At 39.2% G+C, this 18,762-nt stretch overlaps 1 protein-coding gene across 1 annotated transcript in view; it reads right to left on the bottom strand.

Annotated features, from left to right (window-relative positions):
* SEC63 (SEC63 protein translocation regulator) overlaps window positions 1–18,762 on the bottom strand; it is an 89,467-nt gene that overhangs the window by 7,321 nt on the left and 63,384 nt on the right. Inside the window, exons 15-18 of the mRNA XM_017878749.1 lie at window positions 15,324–15,383; window positions 14,966–15,139; window positions 5,848–6,006; window positions 4,025–4,126 (exon numbers count right to left, since the gene is read on the bottom strand). Coding sequence (XP_017734238.1) covers window positions 4,025–4,126; window positions 5,848–6,006; window positions 14,966–15,139; window positions 15,324–15,383 — 495 coding nt within the window. The remainder of the gene's footprint in view (window positions 1–4,024; window positions 4,127–5,847; window positions 6,007–14,965; window positions 15,140–15,323; window positions 15,384–18,762) is intronic.

The following is an 18,762-nucleotide window of genomic DNA, read 5'->3' as shown; positions in this document are numbered from 1 at the left end:
AAAAAAAAAAAAAAAAAATATATATATATATATATATATATATATATATGTATATGTATATGTATATGTATATGTATATGTATGTATTTTAGAAGACCAAGAAGTCTAAAAGCACCAAACCTCTGTGCATTCAGCAACAACTGCTCTATTACAGCACACCTCAGTTAACTATTTAGTCATCTGCTTAGTAACACCTGTTTTAAGAGTTGGGTAGGGAAGTATCTTTCTAAAACGGTTTAAAGAAAAATGTTTTACAGCTTAAAACAAAATAAACTCTAGGATGTTCTAAAGATTTATTTAAACAAAATAGTACTAGACTATCCTAAATTCTCAATTGTCCGAAAAGGGTTAAAATATCATCTTACTGAAACAGTTTCTTTGAGAAAACGTGGGGTTTTTTTGTTTCGTTTTTTGTTGAGACAGGGTCTCACTCTGTCACCCAGGCTGGAGTGCAGTGGCACCATCTCAGCTCACCTTACTGCAACCTCTACCTCTGGGGCTCAAGTGATCCTCCCACCTCAGCTTCCCGAGTAGCTGAGACTACAGGCATGCACCACGTCTGGCTAATTTTTGTATTTTTTGTAGAAACAGGATTTCATTTATTTTGCCCAGGCTGGTCTTGAACTCCTGGGTTCAAGCGATCCTCCCACTTAGGCCTCCCATAAGTGCATGAGCCACCACAACAGGCCCATATTTATGTTTTTAAACTAAAATTGCTGCACTTTCTATTTTAACTATAAAAATAGATTAAAATTTGGTTTATCTTTCAAACACTACTATACTAAGCACAACTAAAAACTCTTCTGTTTAAATACCTTAGGAGATAAAGCACTGCAACATTAATAAGCCTAATAAATAAATGACAAGTACATGGTGACATGAGCAGCAGCTAACAAGAAAATTAAATTCTGCTTAAACCAAGGGTTAGGACTACTACCGTAGGCATATTTGTATATATAACTTATGTGTGTAAATACATAACAGCCTCAAAGTGGAATATTAACACCTCTGTTGCGGCTACTCAAATCTGCCCTTGCAGCATGAAAAAAAATGAGTGTGACTGTATTCTAATAAAACTTTATTTACAATAAAGCCTCATTGACAAAAACAGGAAGGGAGCCAGATCTGGCCTGTAGACTGCAGTTTAGCAATATCTGTTTTAAAGACACAGAAACCTGGATTATTTCACCTCCCTAAAATCTCATTTTCTTTTCAACAATCAGTGCCTACTTCTGGCCATGTTGCAAAGATGATCTGAGAAAATACAAATAAAAAATATATGTTAGAAAGCCTAGCACATGCAGTATAATAAATGGCAGTTATGATTATTAGTGACATGAGGTACAATAACAGTTCTTTTACTTAAGTCATTTTGACATTTGTCAGAAACATCATTACCACAACAAGTAGGGAATGTAAGCAGCACAGGATTATGTTAAAGATTACGCACTTCTTTACCTCCCTACTTAGAGAATGCCTTTCCCTCCAACCTCTCAGCCTATTTAATTACAATGAGATGCACTCAAGAATATTTATTAAGGGCCAGCCACGGTGGCTCACACCTGTAGTCCCAGCACTTTGGGAGGCCAAGGTGGGTGGATCACCTGAAGTCAAGAGTTCAAGACCAGCCTGACCAACATGGAGAAACCCCATCTCTACCAAAAACACAAAATCAGCTGGGCGTGGTGGCAAATGCCTGCAATCCCAGCTACTGGCTAAAAAAAAAAAAAAGAATATTTATTAAGAAGCCAATTAATATCAACTAATGGCACTACACTTGTGCCTAGACTCTGATGCACATGTTAAAAGTGAAACAGATGTTCTATGAGTTATCTGCATTTTAGACAAAACCGTTTTTCTTGTGTGAGATTCCCAACCATTCTTAACACATTAAATACAATAGATGAATTTCACTAACATGTAAGTCAAATACTACTAAGTGAGTAGTTTGGTAGTTAGGTTACTTAGGTAAGAAACATGGAAATGTAGATACGTAGAGAGGTTAGGAAGATGCTAAATTTTGTTTGTTCATTTGTTTTGTTCTGTTTGAGACAGAGTCTCGCTCTGTCACCAAGGCTGGAATGCAATGGCACAATCTTGGCTCACTGCAACCTCCGCCTCCTAGGTTCAAGCAATTCTCCTGCCTCAGCCTCCCAAGTAGCTGGGATTACAGGCACCCACCACCACAGCAGACTAATTTTTTGTTTTTTTTTGAGACAGAGTTTCACTCTTGTTGCCCAGGTTGGAGTGCAATGGCGCCATCTCGGCTCACCGCAACCTCCGCCTCCTGGGTTCAAGCTATTCTCCTGCCTCAGCCTCCCAAGTGGTGGGATTACAGGAATGTGCCACCATGCCCGGCCAATTTTGTATTTTTAGTAGAGATGGGGTTTTGCCATGTTGGCCAGGCTGGTCTCAAACTCCTGGCCTCAGGTGATCCACCCACCCACCTCAGCCCCACAAAGTGCTGGGATTACAGGCGTGAGCCGCTGAGCCCGGCCCTAAATAAATTTTATCTGATAAACAATGATCTTAAATGTTTACCATGCAGATGCAGATTAAATTTGAAAAAGGCATTTTGCTGATAAAAATGATTCTTATTTTTTTTGAGACAGGGTCTCACTCTGTCATCCAAGTTGGAATTCAGTGGCACAATCATAGCTCACTGCAGCCTCAATCTCCTGGGCTCAAGTGATCCTCCAACCTCAGCTTCCCAAGTAGCCTAGGACCACAGGCATGAGCCACTCATGTGCATTAGTGGCATTTGGCCACTAATAAAATGTTCTGAGGGAGTGAATGAATGTTTCTCTTATTAACTAACCATGGTCTAAAATGAAACTGTCTGTTATATGGGTACACACTAGGCAGCTTTGAGCACCCCATGGCACTTTTTACACCAATCAATGAATGGAATTTACTTGCTTCATTTCAGGATGCCTGGTGTTGGCAGGCTACCTCTGCAATGGGCAAAATGCTCCTAACAGATGGACTAAAGCTCAGGACATGCCAGAAGATCAGCGTGTGCATTAAGATGGAATCCTGGGCAGACTTCTCTCCAAGTCAAAACAACAGTCTGTACAGAGCCACTCATTTATTACTAAGAGAGCCAAATTATTTAGGAATTTGCCTTAAGCAGTCCTCAAAAACTCTAGATTGACATTCTCCAGCAGAAAGTAGATTTATACATGAAATCACCTGCCAAACACAAGTGGTGAGCAGAAGGTTCTGTGGCAAAGCTGTGAGGTAGTCTGTGGAACAGTTTCCCAAACTGGGGGAACCAGTTCTTGACCTCTGCTCCAGACAGAATTATACTCTAATGCAAAATGTCAATGGAATCCCAAGGTAATTTGAAAGATGAACAACACAGGCTATCAAGGAGATCTAAAGTTGAGCAGGCTGCAACTACAAAGTAAACAAGGACAAGGCAACAAATAGCATTGTAATGACCTGTCCTGAGCCTGGGGCTCAGTCATGATCAAGCTCTTATGGAACTTTATTTATTAGAGCCAAGAACACAGTTGGTCTCACAGCCATGGGCTCACACATTTCCATGGACTGGGACAACAATAACCAGGGTCAGAGCAATTCTAATGGTTCCATGTGGCCAGCAGGATCCTCAGAGGGAAAATTTAAATATTTTTTTATCCTATTTAAAACTTGGCAGAGGTGAGAGATTCACAATAGTTAAGTATTCAAAGGCAAAGTACGCATTTTTCTGATGAAGACTGCCTAATCTGCTAATAAGAAATCACCATTATGCACAACATTCAGTAATTAGGGCACAGAAAAGATAGCAGCAAAGAAAACCACAGAAATACTTAAGAAGCTAACAATCTCTTTTATAAGCAACACGTTCCCTAAGTATAATACCTATTGTAATATTCCCTTTAAAAATATGGCCTTTCAGGACAGACCACATTTAGCACATATGAACTAATATACATGACAGAGGGCTAAAAGTCAACTGACAAATCCCAGAGGAGAAAGTGAATGGAATAAGGAACACAGTAGCCTGTATATAACTCACCTCAGGAAAGTAAAGGCTATACACAGGATGTGTTATTTTTGATTTGGTTTCCAGTAGAGCTCTCTCTTTTCGCTGTATGCTTTGTTGTAATTCTTGCCACTCCTAGTAAACAAAAAAATTAAAATATTTAAAATCTAGTATGTGTTTTATCACTTTGAGGAGTTTCCAGGTATTATTCCTGATAATGCTAATTAACTACTTAGGATTAGAACAAGTTCAGTTCCACAAATCTGAATATCTCCCTGCTCATCCTTACAATGCCTTTTTAAATATATTAAATCTAACCACTGTAGTATCAACTACATAGCCGTTAATTATCTGACCCTAGTCTGCCTCTCTTTGGTCTCCTCTCTTCGGTCACTGCCTCCCTCCTTGTGCTTTTTATTCTAGTCATTTCAAACTACCTATACTTCTCTGAACTTACCAAACTATTTTACTCCTCCTAAACCCTGTTTAGACTTTGGTTTCTCCCTTTCTCTGCCTACTCATTATTATTTAGGACCAGCTAAAGCCCAAAGTATGAACTCCTGAGTAAAGCCTCCCATAAATTCCCTTCTATCTCAGGACTGAACTGATCACTCCCTCCTTACGTACCTTGCATAAGATGTGTATAATTTCATATGTACTATAATATTTATTTACAAATCTGCCTGCTCCATTAGCCTACATATCATTCAAGAGCTGCAGCTGTTTCACATTTGGCTTTGTAATTCTTTAATCTCAGACAGCCTTGGGATGTGACAAATAATAAATAATGATTTGTTGATTTAATGACTGTATTTTTGGTCATATGAAGAAATCAGTCTGTCAAAACCCTAAGAGTCACTGCTACTAACCCTAATATACTTAGGAATATGTCAATTATTTCTCAAAGTCAGGCCAGGGATATAAGGTATTTGACAGATTTTAGTTTCCTGGCAATCAATTTAATTCTCCAAGTACAAAAACAGCCAAGGCCCTGCAAATGCTAACAATAGTCATCTTTGTTTTCTACCATTCCCAAGGCCAAGTGTGTTATTACTCCCTTATACTTTTATCCTTTGCCCTTTACCTCCTTCCTCCTTTTTTGGCCTCTCGTTTGCCTCTGAGGCTATTCAGGCAATCCCTTTTTATCTCCTAAACTACAATGTTACTTTTAGATCAATGGCCACTCAAAAAGAACAACGCTAACAAAACCTAAAGGAAATGGCCAGTTTATTTGCAGTGAGACTCTAAGGACCACATTCTTCTCTATAATTCTCCCATAAATCATGTGCAACTCAATGCCATGAGATTTTTCTTCTATACTCTGTACTTTCACACCATATTAATAAATTCTCTAAAGACTTCCCCTGTCCTTAATATATACACCCACGAAACAAGGTGGTATTCTATAAAAGTTAGCTTTTCCCTTAACCAACCTGTTGACATCAGGGTCCACAGTACTGTTTCTCTACAGTAAACATGACCTGTAGCTCGTGACATAGCCTTCCAAGTAAGTACTATGCATTTCACAAACACCTTTCCTTACTCTTATTTCCAGAGATATCCCCAACACTGAAAATCCCCTTATGAGATCAACTGACCTAACCTCAAAACCAGGTCCTACTCCACCTAACAATTTAATATTTAAGAAAATGAGGATTTCCAATCCTTGTTAGAAATCATTTTTCTTTATAACCTTGACTACCATTCCTTAAAAACGTTTTTCAAAGTAATAAAATTATAAAATATACAGGTATTATTTAAAGCAAGCAAGCGAGCAAGCAAACAAATGAACAACAACAAAACCCAAAGCTATCATCAGAGGTATAATTCAAATTATTTAAACCTATAAAGCTTACTGCTTCATCATCTTTGTTTTGTTTTTCATCTTGCTCTCTATCAGAGTCTCTGTCACTACCATCATCTTTTTCACTCTGGGAATCTCTATTGGTTTCTTCTTCTTCAGAATCACTGCCCTTATCTGAAACTTCTTCTTCATCTTCCTTTACTGCAGCTTCCTAAAAGGAAAAAGCACACACAAAGATTCTGTGTATCTCAATGAGCACATATTAATCTGAATCCCTAAAGTTAACTTATTGTCAACATAATTAAACTGACTCGATGACAATTTCACTATTCATATACAATTTTTTTAAATTATAAACATTCCTACTTATAAAGATGTGGGAGTCAGAATGAAGAGTTTAGTATCTGGCTAGTCTGTCTATTGTTAGTTATTTTATTCATTCTTCATAATTTGTCAAATGAAAGTATTTCTATTTGTAAAGCCCAGTAACACAAAGGCTAAGATGGTTCTGCTTTCAAAAACATCAATTATATTTTATTTAAGGAAACAGGTAGTTAATAGAAAAGTATAATGTTGGGGCCAGCCACAGTGACTCATGCATGTAATCCTAGCACTTTGGAAGGCAGAGGCAGGAGGACTGCTGGAGGCCAGGAGTTCAAACCAGCCTGGGCAACATAGCAAGACCTGATCCCTTAAAAAAAAAAAAAAAAATATATATATATATATATCTCACAAGGCATGGTGGTACACATCTGTAGTCCCAGGTAGTTGGGAGGTTGAGGTGGGAGAATCACTTGAGCCCAGGAGTTTAAGGCTGCAGTAAGCCGTGACCACGCCACAACACTTCAGTGTGGGTGGCAGAGCAAGACCCTATCTCAAAAAAGGAAGGGAGGGAGGGAGGGAGGAAGGAAAAGTACTTCTTTGGAAGTATAGAATCACTTTTTTAACAGAGTAAGGCAAGGCAGTATCTCCAGCAAAATACTAGCTCACTTCAAGAATCAAGGAGAACAGCAAATTAAATGCAAAGAAAGCAGAAATAGGCAGGACATGGTGGCTCATGCCTGTAATCCCAGCACTTTGGGAGGCTGAGGCAGGTGGATAATTTAAGGCCAGGAATTTGAGACCAGCCTGACCAACATGGTGAAACCCCATCTCTACTAAAAATACAAACAAACAAACAAACAAAAAACAAAAAATAGCTGGGCGTGGTAGCACGTGCCTGTAATCTCAGGTACTTGGGAGGCTGAGGCAGGAGAATCACTTGAACTTGGTAGGCGGAGGTTGCAGTGAGCCACTGCCTGAGTAACAGAGCATGACTCTGTCTCAAAAAACAAACAAAAAAAAAGCAGAGAGAGGTATAGAAAAAGAAACTTAAAACTAAAAGTTGGTTCTTTGAAAAGGTTAATAAAATTGATTAAACCCCTAGGCAAGAATGATCAAGAAAAAAAAAGAAACAATAAAAATTACCAATATTATGAACAAGAGAGGTGTAACTATATCCAACAGACATTAAAAGAAAATTATGAATAATGTTATGCCAACAAATTTAATAAGAGGAAATAGACAAAATTCCTTGAAAAACACAATTTGCTAAAATCAATAAGAAAAATGCAGAATATATATTAAAGAAAGAAACTCCACAAATAAACTCCCTTTGAAAACTCCAGGCCCAGATAGTTTCCCTGGAGAATCCTTCCACAGACTAAAAAAACAAATTGAAGCTTACACATACTCTTCTGAGCAAAAAAGGGAATACTTCCTAGCGTGATTAATAACACCAGCATAAATCTGATACAAAACCTGACAAGGATATTACAAAAAAAGAGAATGACACACCAATATTTGCTCTTAAAATTAGATGTGAGAATACAAAGAAAATATTGTCAAATCCAGATAAATATAAAAAAGGATACTAAGTTATGGCCAAATGATATTTGTTCCAGGAATGCAGGGATGGTTTCAAATTTTTTAAATCCATCAATCTAATTCAACAGAAAGGAAAAAAGTAAAAAAAAAACAACAAAAAAAACAAACCTTTAATGACATTCACTATTTGCTAATGACAAAAATTCTCAGCAAACTGGAAATAAAAGGAAACACTTCCTTAACCTGACAAAGAATAGTTACAAAAAACTTACACCTAACATCACATTTAGTGGTAAAATAATGTTTGCTTTCTTCCTAAGACCAAAAATAAGATAAGGTTTCTACTATCATAACTCTGAATAAATATTACACTGAAAGTTCTAGTCAGCACAGTGAGACAGAAAGGAAGAAAGGGCATAAAGATTAAAAAGAAAAAAGTAAAACTGTCTTTATTCACAGATGGCAACATTGTATATGTAGAAAATCTTTATTAAAATATCTACAAATGGTTAGAATTATTGCCAATTCATTAAGACTCTTTGATACAAGGTCAATATTTAGAAGCAACTATTTCTATACACCAGCAACAAACACCAGATAAAAATTTTAATGACATTTACAGTGATATCAGAAAGGATCAAATACATAGGGGTAAATCTAACGAAAGATGTGCCATACCTCTGCCACTGGAAATTACAAAACACTGCTGAGAAAAATTAGGGAAGATCCAAATTAATGAAGATAAACCACAATCATGAATAACAAGACTCAATATTGTTAACATGTCAATTCTCCCCATATTGAACCACGGATTCAATGCAATACCAATGTAAATTTCAGCAGCTTTTTGGGGGGGAAATTGTTAAGCTTATTCTAAAAACTGGCAGGAAATGTAAAGGAATTAAAACAGGAAAATTTTGATCAGTAAAATAGAGTTGGAGCACTTATACTACATATTTTGAGACTTAACATAAAACTACAACAATTAAAACTGTATGGCACTGGCATAAGAATAGACAAATAATCAATAGAATGAACAGGACGGTCCATAAACAGACCTACACATCATATACAGTATCACCTGTTGTTTTTTTAATTATACTTAAAGTTCCAGGGTACATGTGCAGAATGTGCAGGTTTGTTACATAGGTACACACATGCCATGGTGGTTTGCTGTACCCATCAACCTATCATCTACATTACGTATTTCTACTAATGCAATCCCTCCCCTAGCCCACCACCACCTGACAGGCCCCAGTGTGTGATGTTCCCCTCCGTGTCCATGTGTTCTCATTGTTCAACTCCCACTTACGAGTGAGAACATGCCAGTGCTTGGTTTTCTGTTCTTGTGTTAGTTTGCTGAGATTGATGGTTTCCAACACCATCCATGTCCCTGCAAAGGACATGAACTCATCCTTTTTTATGGCTGCATACTATTCCATGGTGTATACGTGCCACATTTTCTTTATCCAGTCTATCATTGATGGGCATTTGGGTTGGTTCCAAGTCTCTGCTGTTGTAAACAGTGCCACAATAAACATATGTGTGTATGTGTCTTTATAGTAGAATGACTTATAATCCTTTGGGTATATACCCAGTAATGGGATTGCTGGGTAAATATTGCTAGTTCTAGATCCTTGAGGAATCGCCACACTGTCTTCCACAATGGTTGAACTAATTTACACTCCCACCAACAGTGTAAAAACGTTTCTATTTCTCCACATCCTCTCCAGCATCTGTTGTTTCCTTTTTACTGACTGTCATTCTAAGTGTCGTGAGATGGTATCTCACTGTGGTTTCGATTTGCATATCTCTAATGACCAGTGATGATGAGCTTTTCTTCATATTTTTGTTGGCTGCATAAATGTCTTCTTTTGAGAAGTGTCTGTTCATATCCTTTGCCCATTTTCTGATGGAGTTATCTTTTTCTTGTAAATCTGTTTACGTTCTTTGCAGATTCTGGCTATTGGCCCTGTGTCAGACGGATAGATCGTAAAAACTTTCTCCCATTCTGTGGGTTGCTTGTTCACTCTGATGATAGGTTTTTGTTTTTTTGTTTTTTGTTTTTTGCTGTGTAGAAGCTCTTTAGTTCAATCAGATCCCGTTTGTCTATTTTGGTTTTTGTTGCCATTGCTTTTGGTGTTTTAGTCAAGAAGTCTTTGCCCATGCCTATGTCCTGAGTGGTATTGCCTAGGTTTTCTTCTAGGGTTTTTATGGTTTTAAGTCTTAAGTCTTTAATCCATCTTGAGTTAGTTTTTGTATAAGGTGTATGGAAGGATCCAGTTCCTGCTTTCTGCATATGGCTAGCCAGTTTTCCCAATACTATTTATTAAATAGGGAATCGTTTCCCCATTGCTTGTTTTTAACAGGTTTGTCAAAGATCAGATGGTTGTAGATGTGTGGCATTATTTCTGAGGCCTCTGTTCTGTTCCATTAGTCTATATATCTGTTTTGGTATAAGTACCATGCTGTTTTGGTTACTGTAGCTTTGTAGTACAGTTTGCAGTCAGGTAGCATGGTGCCTCCAGCTTTGTTCTTTTTGCTTAAGATTGTCTTGGCTATGTGGGCTCTTTTTTGGTTCCACATGAAATTTAGTTTTTTCCAATTCTGTGAAGAAAGTCAATGGTAGCTTGATTGGGATAGCACTGAATCTATAAATTACTTTGGGGAGTGTGGCCATTTTGACAATACTGATTTTTCCTATCCATTAGCATGGAATGTTTTCCATTTGTTTGTGTCCTCTCTTATTTCCTTGAGCAGTGGTTTGTAGTTCTCCTTGAAGAGGTCCTTGTAAGTTGTATTCCTAGGTATTTTATTCTCTTTGTGGCAATTGTGAATGGGAATTCACTGATGGCTTGGCTCTCTGTTTGTATGTTACTGGTGTATAGGAATGCTTCTGATTTTTGCACATTGATTTTGTATCCTGAGACTTAGCTGAAGTTGCTTATCAGCTTAAGGAGATTTTGGGCTGACACGATGGGGTTTTCTAAATATACAATCATGTCATCTGCAAACAAAGACAATTTGACTTCCTCTTTTCCTAATTGAATACTCTTTCTCTTGCCTGACTGCCCTGGCCAGAACTTCCAATACTATGTTGAATAGGAGTGGTGAGAGAGGGTATCCTTGCTTGTGCTGGTTTTCAAAGACAAGGCTTCCAGTTTTTGCCCATTCAGTATGATACTGGCTGTGGGTTTGTCAAAAATACCTCTTATTTTGAGATACGTTCCATCAAGGCCTAGTTTATTGAGAGTTTTTAGCATGAAGGGCTGTTGAATTTTGTCGAAGACCTTTTCTGCATCTATTGAGATAATCATGTGGTTTTTGTCATTGGTTCTGTTTATTTGATGGATTACATTTATTGATCTGCGTATGTTGAACCAGCCTTGCATCCCAGGGATGAAGCCGACTAGATGGTGGTGGATAAGCTTTCTGATGTGCTGCTGGATTCGGTTTGCCAGTATTTTATTGAGGATTTTCACATCAATGTTCATCAAGGATATTGGCCTGAAATTTTCTTTTTTTGTTGTGTCTCTGCCAGGTTTTGGTATCAGGATGATGCTGGCTTCATAAAATGAGTTAGGGAGGATTCCCTCTTTTTCTATTGTTTGGAATAGTTTCAGAAGGAATGGTACCAGCTCCTCTTTGTACCTCTGGTAGAATTCGGCCATGAAACTGTCTGGTCCTGGCCTTTTTTTGGTTGGTAGGCTATTAATTGCTGCCTCAATTTCAGAGCTTATTATTGATCCAGTCAGGGATTTGACTTCTTCCTGGTTTAGTCTTGGGAGGGTGTATGTGTTCAGGAATTTATCCATTTCTTCTAGATTTTCTAGTTTATTTGTGTAGAGGCACTTACAGTATTCTCTGATGGTAGTTTGTATTTCTGTGGGATCAGTGGTGATATCCCCTTTATCATTTTTTTATTGCATCTTTTTGATTCTTCTCTCTTTTCTTCTTTATTAGTCTGGCTAGTGGTCTGTCTATTTTGTTGATCTTTTCAAAAAACTAGCTCCCAGATTCATTGATTTTTTTGATGAGATTTTTGTACCTCTATCTCCTTCAGTTCTGCTCTTAGTTATTTCTTGTCTTCTGCTAGCTTTTGAATTTGTTTGCTCTTGCTTCTCTAGTTCTTTTGTGATGTTAGGGGGTCAATTTCAGATCTTTCCTGCTTTCTCTTGTGGGCATTTAGTGCTATAAATTTCCCTCTACACACTGCTTCAAATGTGTCCCAGAGATTCTGGTACATTGTGTCTTTGTTCTCATCGGTTTCAAAGAACATCTTTATTTCTGCCTTCATTTCATTATTTACCCAGTAGGCATTCAGGAGCAGGTTGTTTTTTCCATGTAGTTGTGCAGTTCTGAGCGAGTTTCTTAATCCTGAGTTCTAATTTGATTGCGCTGTGGTCTAAGAGACTGTTTGTCATGATTTCCGTTCTTCTGCATTTGCTGAGGAGTGTTTTACTTCTAATTATGCGGTCAATTTTGGAATAAGTGCGATGTGGTGCTGAGAAGAATGTGTATTCTGTCGATTTGGGCTTTACAATTTGGTATGTTTTTGCAGTGGCTGGTACCAGTAGTTACTTTCCATGTTTAGTGCTTCCTTCAGGAGCTCTTGTAGGGCAGGTCTGGTGGTGACCGCATTTCCTTGTCTGTAAAGGATTTTATTTCTCCTTCGCTTATGAAGCTTAGTTTGGCTAAATATGAAATTCTGGGTTGAAAATTCTTTTCTTTAAGAATGTTGAATATCAGGCCCCACTCTCTCTTCTGGCTTACTGTAGGGTTTCTGCCGAGAGATCTGCTGTTAGTCTGATGGGCTTCCCTTTGTGGGTAACCCGATCTTTCTCTCTGGCTCCCCTTAAAATTTTTTCCTTCATTTCAACCTTGGTGAATCTGACAATTATGTGTTTTGGGGTTGCTCTTCTCAAGGAGTATCTTCGTGGTGTTCTTTGTATTTCCTGAATTTGAATGTTGGCCTGCCTCGCTAGGTTGGGGAAGTTCTCCTGGATAATACCCTGAAGAGTATCTTCCAACTTGGTTCCATTCTCTCCGTCACTTTCAGGTACACCAATCAAACACAGATTTGGTCTTTTCACAGAGTCCCATACTTCTTGCAGGCTTTGTTCGTTTCACTCTTTCTTTGCTTTATTTCATCGAGTTGATCTTCAATCTGATATCCTTTCTTCTGCTTGATCAATTTGGCTAATGGGACTTGTGAATGTTTCACGAAGCTCTCGTGCTGTGTTTTTCAGCTCCATCACGTAATTTATGTTCTTCTCTAAACTGGTTATTCTAGTTAGCAATTCGTCTAACCTTCTTTCAAGGTTCTTAGCTTCCTTGCATTGGGTTAGAACATGCTCCTTTAGCTAGAAGGAGTTTGTTATTACCCACCTTCTGAAACCTACTTCTGTCAGTTCATCACACTCATTCTCCATCCGGTTTTGTTCCCTTGCTGGCAAGGAGTTGTGATCCTTTAGAGAAGAGGCATTCTGGTTTTTGGAATTTTCAGCCTTTTGGGGCTGATTTCTCCCCATCTGCGTGGATTTATCTACCTTTGGTCTTTGAAATCAGTGACCTTCGGATGGAGTCTCTTGAGTAGACGTCCTTTTTGTTGATGTTGATACTACTGCTTTCTATTTGTTAGTTTTCCTTCTAACAGTCAGGCCCCTTTGCTGCAGGTCTGCTGGAGTTTGCTGGAGGTCTGCTCCAGATCCTGTCTGCCTGGGTATCACCGGCGGAGGCTGCAGACCAGCAAAGATTGCTGCCTGTTCCTTCCTCTGGAAGCTTTGTCCCAGAGGGGCACCTGCCAGATGCCAGCCAGAGCTCTCCTGTATGAGGTATCTGTTGTAGGAGATGTCTCCCAGTCAGGGTACATGGGGGTCAGGGACCCACTTGAGGAGGCAGTCTGTCCCTTATCAGAGCTTGAATGCTGTGCTGGTAGATCCGCTGCTCTCTTCAGAGCTGCCAGGTAGGGATGTTTAAGTCTGCTGAAGCTGCACCCACAACTGCCCCTTCCCCGAGGTGCTCTGTCCCAGGGAGGTGGGGTTTTATCTATAATTCCCTGACTGGGGCTGCTGCCTTTTTTTCAGAGATGCCCTGCCCAGAGAGGAGACAGTCAGGCCACAACAGCCTTGTTGGGCTCAGTGTCATCTGTTTTACAATGAAGTGCCATTACAATTTACTGAGGAAAGAATGACCTTTTCAATGAATGGTGATGGTGTAAGTGGTTCATATCCCCTACCCTCCACCATTCATGAAAAGTTATTCAAGACAGGTTTATCAACTAAGGTAATGTTTCCAGAAGAAAACAGAAAAATACTCCCTGACTTTGGAGCAGTCAGGATGTCTTAATTTTTAAGACACAGAAGCATTAGCCATTGATGAAAAATGACCTCATTGCTGAAAAAAAGAGACTAATGAAATTGACCTCATTAAAGCAAGAACCATTAGAAGCTACCAATAAGAGAGTAAAAATGTAAGGACTCTTACCCAGAATATATACAGAATTCCTATAAATTCAGTAACAAGACAAACAACCCAATAGAAAAAGAAGTTATCCAAATGGCCAGCAAGCACATGAAAAGGTGTTCAACATCATTAGCCATCAGGTAAATGCAAATAAAAACCACATGAAGAGATATCACTACAGATCTACCAAATGGCTAAAAGACTGGTAAAACCAAGTATTGGTGAGCATGTAGAACAAAAGACTCACGTATGTTGTAGGTAGGAGCATAAAATGGTACAACTTTGGAAAATAGGCTCTTTTAATGAGTTAAGCATGCACCTACTTTATAATCCAGCAATTCCACTGCTAGGTGGAAAATGACTGTCCACAAAATGCCATGTTTAAGAATAAGCATAGCACCCTTTATTCATATTAGATTAAGAACTACAGACAACCCAAATGTCCAACAACCACAAAACAGATAAATGTGGTATATTCATACAATGAAATACTATACACATATACACACACACAAACAAGAATTAACTACTGCTACAAATATAGAGGGATTATCATGAACATAACACTGAATGAAAGGAGTGATACATAAAATATGACACTTATATGACCTTTAAGAATAGGCAAAACTAATCTATGGCAATTACAGACAGAATAGTGGGAGGTAGAGGGATGGGGAGATGGGTGGAGGGCTCATTGACTGAGAAGGGCACAAAGGAGCTTTCTAGGGTATCACGGGTGCATAAATATGTAAAACTTTTGAAGCTGTACACATAAGATTTGATCATTTTAGTGTTTGTGTATCTTAGCTTAATGTTAATAACGATAATAATAAACTTACATTCCCAACGACTCCATTTGCCTGCTTTTGTTTCTGTTGCTTTGACTGTGGTAATAGCACAGGTGTAGGTTTTTTTTTTAAAGGTTTCTTTTTTTTTGATTTAGCAGTTTTCTTGGGTCCTTTACTCTTCTGTTGCCATCCTCCTTTTGTCCTGTTCTTGTTAGTTTCCCCCTGCTGTAAATCATAACACATCACACTTGTAAGTCATAGCAATAGATATTCAATTGAAGGTTATAGTAATTTTTAGGTGGAAATGGCTAAACTGAATTACTCTCCCAGAGCAATATAAGTCAACTGGAGAAGTAAATAAAATACTTCTTTCACTAGGAAAGATAGCTTTGGAAACCCAAGTTTTTACCCCATCTTCTGCTGGCTGTTCCTCTGCAGCACAGATGGACTGCTCCTTTTCAAATACTTCCTAGGGGGTAGCAAGAAGAGAAATACAAAATCTGTCAACCTATATTTATCTTTCAGACAAAGCAATCTTTCAAACTGTATTTTTAAAGTATTTTTAACTGGCTATAATTGAGGAAGGAGGAGGAGATGTTTATCAATTACTAGCTGATGACTGTGCATATGCAAGTAGATACCTTGTATCTCACATCTGTCTTGAACAAGTTTTGAAAGTACAGTCTACTCAAGTTTACAAATGGAGTAAGGATACATATAGCAAAAATATTTGTTTAAAATTTCACTTTTATTCTAATAGCAAGCAAACATGAGTATTTTAATGTTATGAGTATACTATTTTCTGCATTAAAACGACAATAAGTCAGTGTGATGCGCAAAATAACAATAACAAAAAAAAAAAAACCCTTGAGACTAGTATTAGTTTATTCACTATTGTCAGTGATACTACTTAATGGACCTGAGACCTAAGACTAAGAACTGAATCATCACAGGTGGGGCACGGTGGCTCATGACTATAATTTCAGCACTTTGGGAGGCTGAGGCAGGAGGACAGCTTGAGCCCAGGAGTTTGAGACTAACATGGGCAACATAGCGAGACCCCACATCTATTAAAAAAAAAAAATCACCAAGAAAATCTACATATCCTAAAGCTATATCCACTAACCATACAATCCATTTAGAATCAGTACAGAACCGATAAATTTAGGATTTAAATCCCAGTAAGCATCTATATAGAAGATGATACACAGACTGTGTTTAATAAACTCCCTAGAATTATTAAAGCTAACAAGTAAAAACAGCTGTAATTGTTAGGCTCTATACAATAAAGACAGCCTAATTCAGAAGTCAACGTCAACTCCGAACAGTCCATACCACTTGCCCCCCCTCCCCCTTTTTTTTTTTTTTTTAAAGACAGTGGTCTTGTTATGCTGCACAGGCTGGTCTCGAACTCCTGAGCTAAATGATCCTCCCACCTCAGCCTCCCAAGTAGCTGTGACACTGTGCCTGCCCTGCCACCTGCTTTTTAAAACAAAGCTTTACTGGAACATGACCACACCCATTTGTAAGTTCAGTAGTTGCTACAAACACTGTATCACTTATAAAACCTAAGATATTTACTATCTGGACCTTTAAAGAAAAAGGTTGCCATTCCCTAGTCTAATTCTATCATAACTTCCTCCTTTCACTTATTAGCTGGGTTCTGCTACTTGATTACTCCAAGGGACAGTTCATACAAGAATGGGAAGATAAAACAATTTTTTTATTTACTCAAGGGCAGTTCCATTCTTTTTTCTACCAATCACTCTAGAACAAATTTTGCTCATTTTCAGGCTGGGAAGTCCAAAGGATATGGGTAGTCTAGATTTGGATTCTAAACCCAATTTTAGCATTGGTTTCGGTTCCTATTCTCCCAGGAGGCACCTCTCTCACCCAGAGTCCATGACAAATGCTTCCTTATCACTTGCTATAATAAAACTAACATCTTGGATTCAATATGTCCTACCACAAAATATGATTTTCAAGCTGGGCTTGGTGGCTTACACCTGTAATCCCAGCACTTTGGGAGGCTGAAATGGTAGGATCACTTGAGGTCAGGAGCTCAAGACCAACCTGGCCAACACAGTGAGACCCCCATCTCTATAAGAAAAAAATACATATGTTTTTTCTACAAGCTAGGCATGGGATATAAATGTGGCATATATTTCTTGCAGATGCTCAAAAACCTCAGCGCAAAAGGCTAAAATCTACCACTAGTTGAATAAATTGAGTAAAAATACTTCGGTCTCTACCAGTTGACTCAGGAGAAAATATAAATAAAAGAAACTGAGAGCCAAGCATGGTGGCTCATGCCTGTAATCCCAGCACTTTGGGAGGCCAAGGCAGGAGGATCCTTTGAGCCCAGGAGTTTGAGACCAGCTAGGCAACCTACAGAGACCCGCATCTCTATTTAAAACTACATATATAGGCCGGGCGCGGTGGCTCAAGCCTGTAATCTCAGCACTTTGGGAGGCCGAGACGGGCGGATCACGAGGTCGGGAGATCGAGACCATCCTGGCTAACACAGTGAAACCCCGTCTCTACTAAAAAATACAAAAAACTAGCCGGGCGAGGTGGCGGGCGCCTGTAGTCCCAGCTACTCGGGAGGCTGAGGTAGGAGAATGGTGTAAACCCGGGAGGCGGAGCTTGTAGTGAGCTGAGATCCGGCCACTGCACTCCAGCCTGGGCGAGAGAGCGAGACTCTGTCTCAAAAAAAAAAAAAAAAATTACATATATATATTAGGCCAGGCATGGTGGCTCATGCCTAAATCCCAGCACTTTCGGAGGCTGAGGCAAACATATCACTTGAGGACAGGAGTTCAAGACCAGCCTGGGCAACATGGAGAAACTCCATTTCTACTAAAAATACAAAAAATTAGCTGGGCATGCTGGTGCACACCTGTGGTCCCAGCTACTCAGGAGGTTGAGGTGGGAGAATCATTTGAGCCTAGGAGGTGGACGTTGCAGTGAGCCAAGATTGCACCACTGTACTCAAGACTGGGTAACACAGTGAGATCGTGTCTCAACAAAAAATAAAATAGGCCAGGCGCAGTTGCTCACGCCTGCAACCCCAGCATGTTGGGAGGCCAAGGTGGGTGGATCACTTGAGGTCAGGATTTCAGGACCAGCCTGATCAACATGGTGAAACTAAAAATACAAAAATTAGCTGGGCGTGGTGGCATGTGCCTGTAATTCCAGCTACTAGGGAGAGGCTGAGGCAGAAGAATCACTTGAACCTGGGAGGCAGAGGTTGCAATGAGCTGAGATTGCACCACTGCATTCCAGCCTGGGTGAGAGCTAGACTCCATCTCAAAAAAGAAGATGAAGGAAATACATGCAAAATGATTGCACCGGATTGAACAAAAAAGCATGAGACAAGTACCAATCTACACTTAAGTGCATATATGTACGTAGGCACTATAAAGATCCAGATGGTAAATATGAGCATGGAGAAAGACAGGAGAAGATACAAAACAACAAGATTATGCATTCTGGTCATTTTGAGGCTCACAAGGGGTTTTCCTAAAGAAAATGAGAGATGGGCTGGGCATGGTAGCTCCTGTAATACCAGAACTTTGGGGGCCTGAGGCAGGTATATCACCTGAGTTCAGGAGTTCAAGACCAGCCTGGTCAACATGGTGAAACCCCATCTCTACTAAAAACACAAAAATTAACCAGGTGTGGTGGTGCATGCCTATAATCCCAGCTACTCAGGAGGCTGAGGCAGGAGAATCACTTGAACCCAAGAGATGTAGGTTGCAGTGAGCCAAGATCATGCCATTGCACTCCAGCCTGGGCAACAAGAATGATACTCCAACAATCAAAAAAAGTTAGGGGGGGAGGGGAGG

This window comes from Rhinopithecus bieti, unplaced genomic scaffold (genome assembly GCF_001698545.2).
Source record: "Rhinopithecus bieti isolate Rb0 unplaced genomic scaffold, ASM169854v2 scaffold_11508, whole genome shotgun sequence".
NCBI lineage: Eukaryota > Metazoa > Chordata > Mammalia > Primates > Cercopithecidae > Rhinopithecus > Rhinopithecus bieti.
The sequence above is the reverse complement of the archived record's forward strand: the minus strand, read 5'-3'. Positions and strand labels throughout refer to the sequence as shown.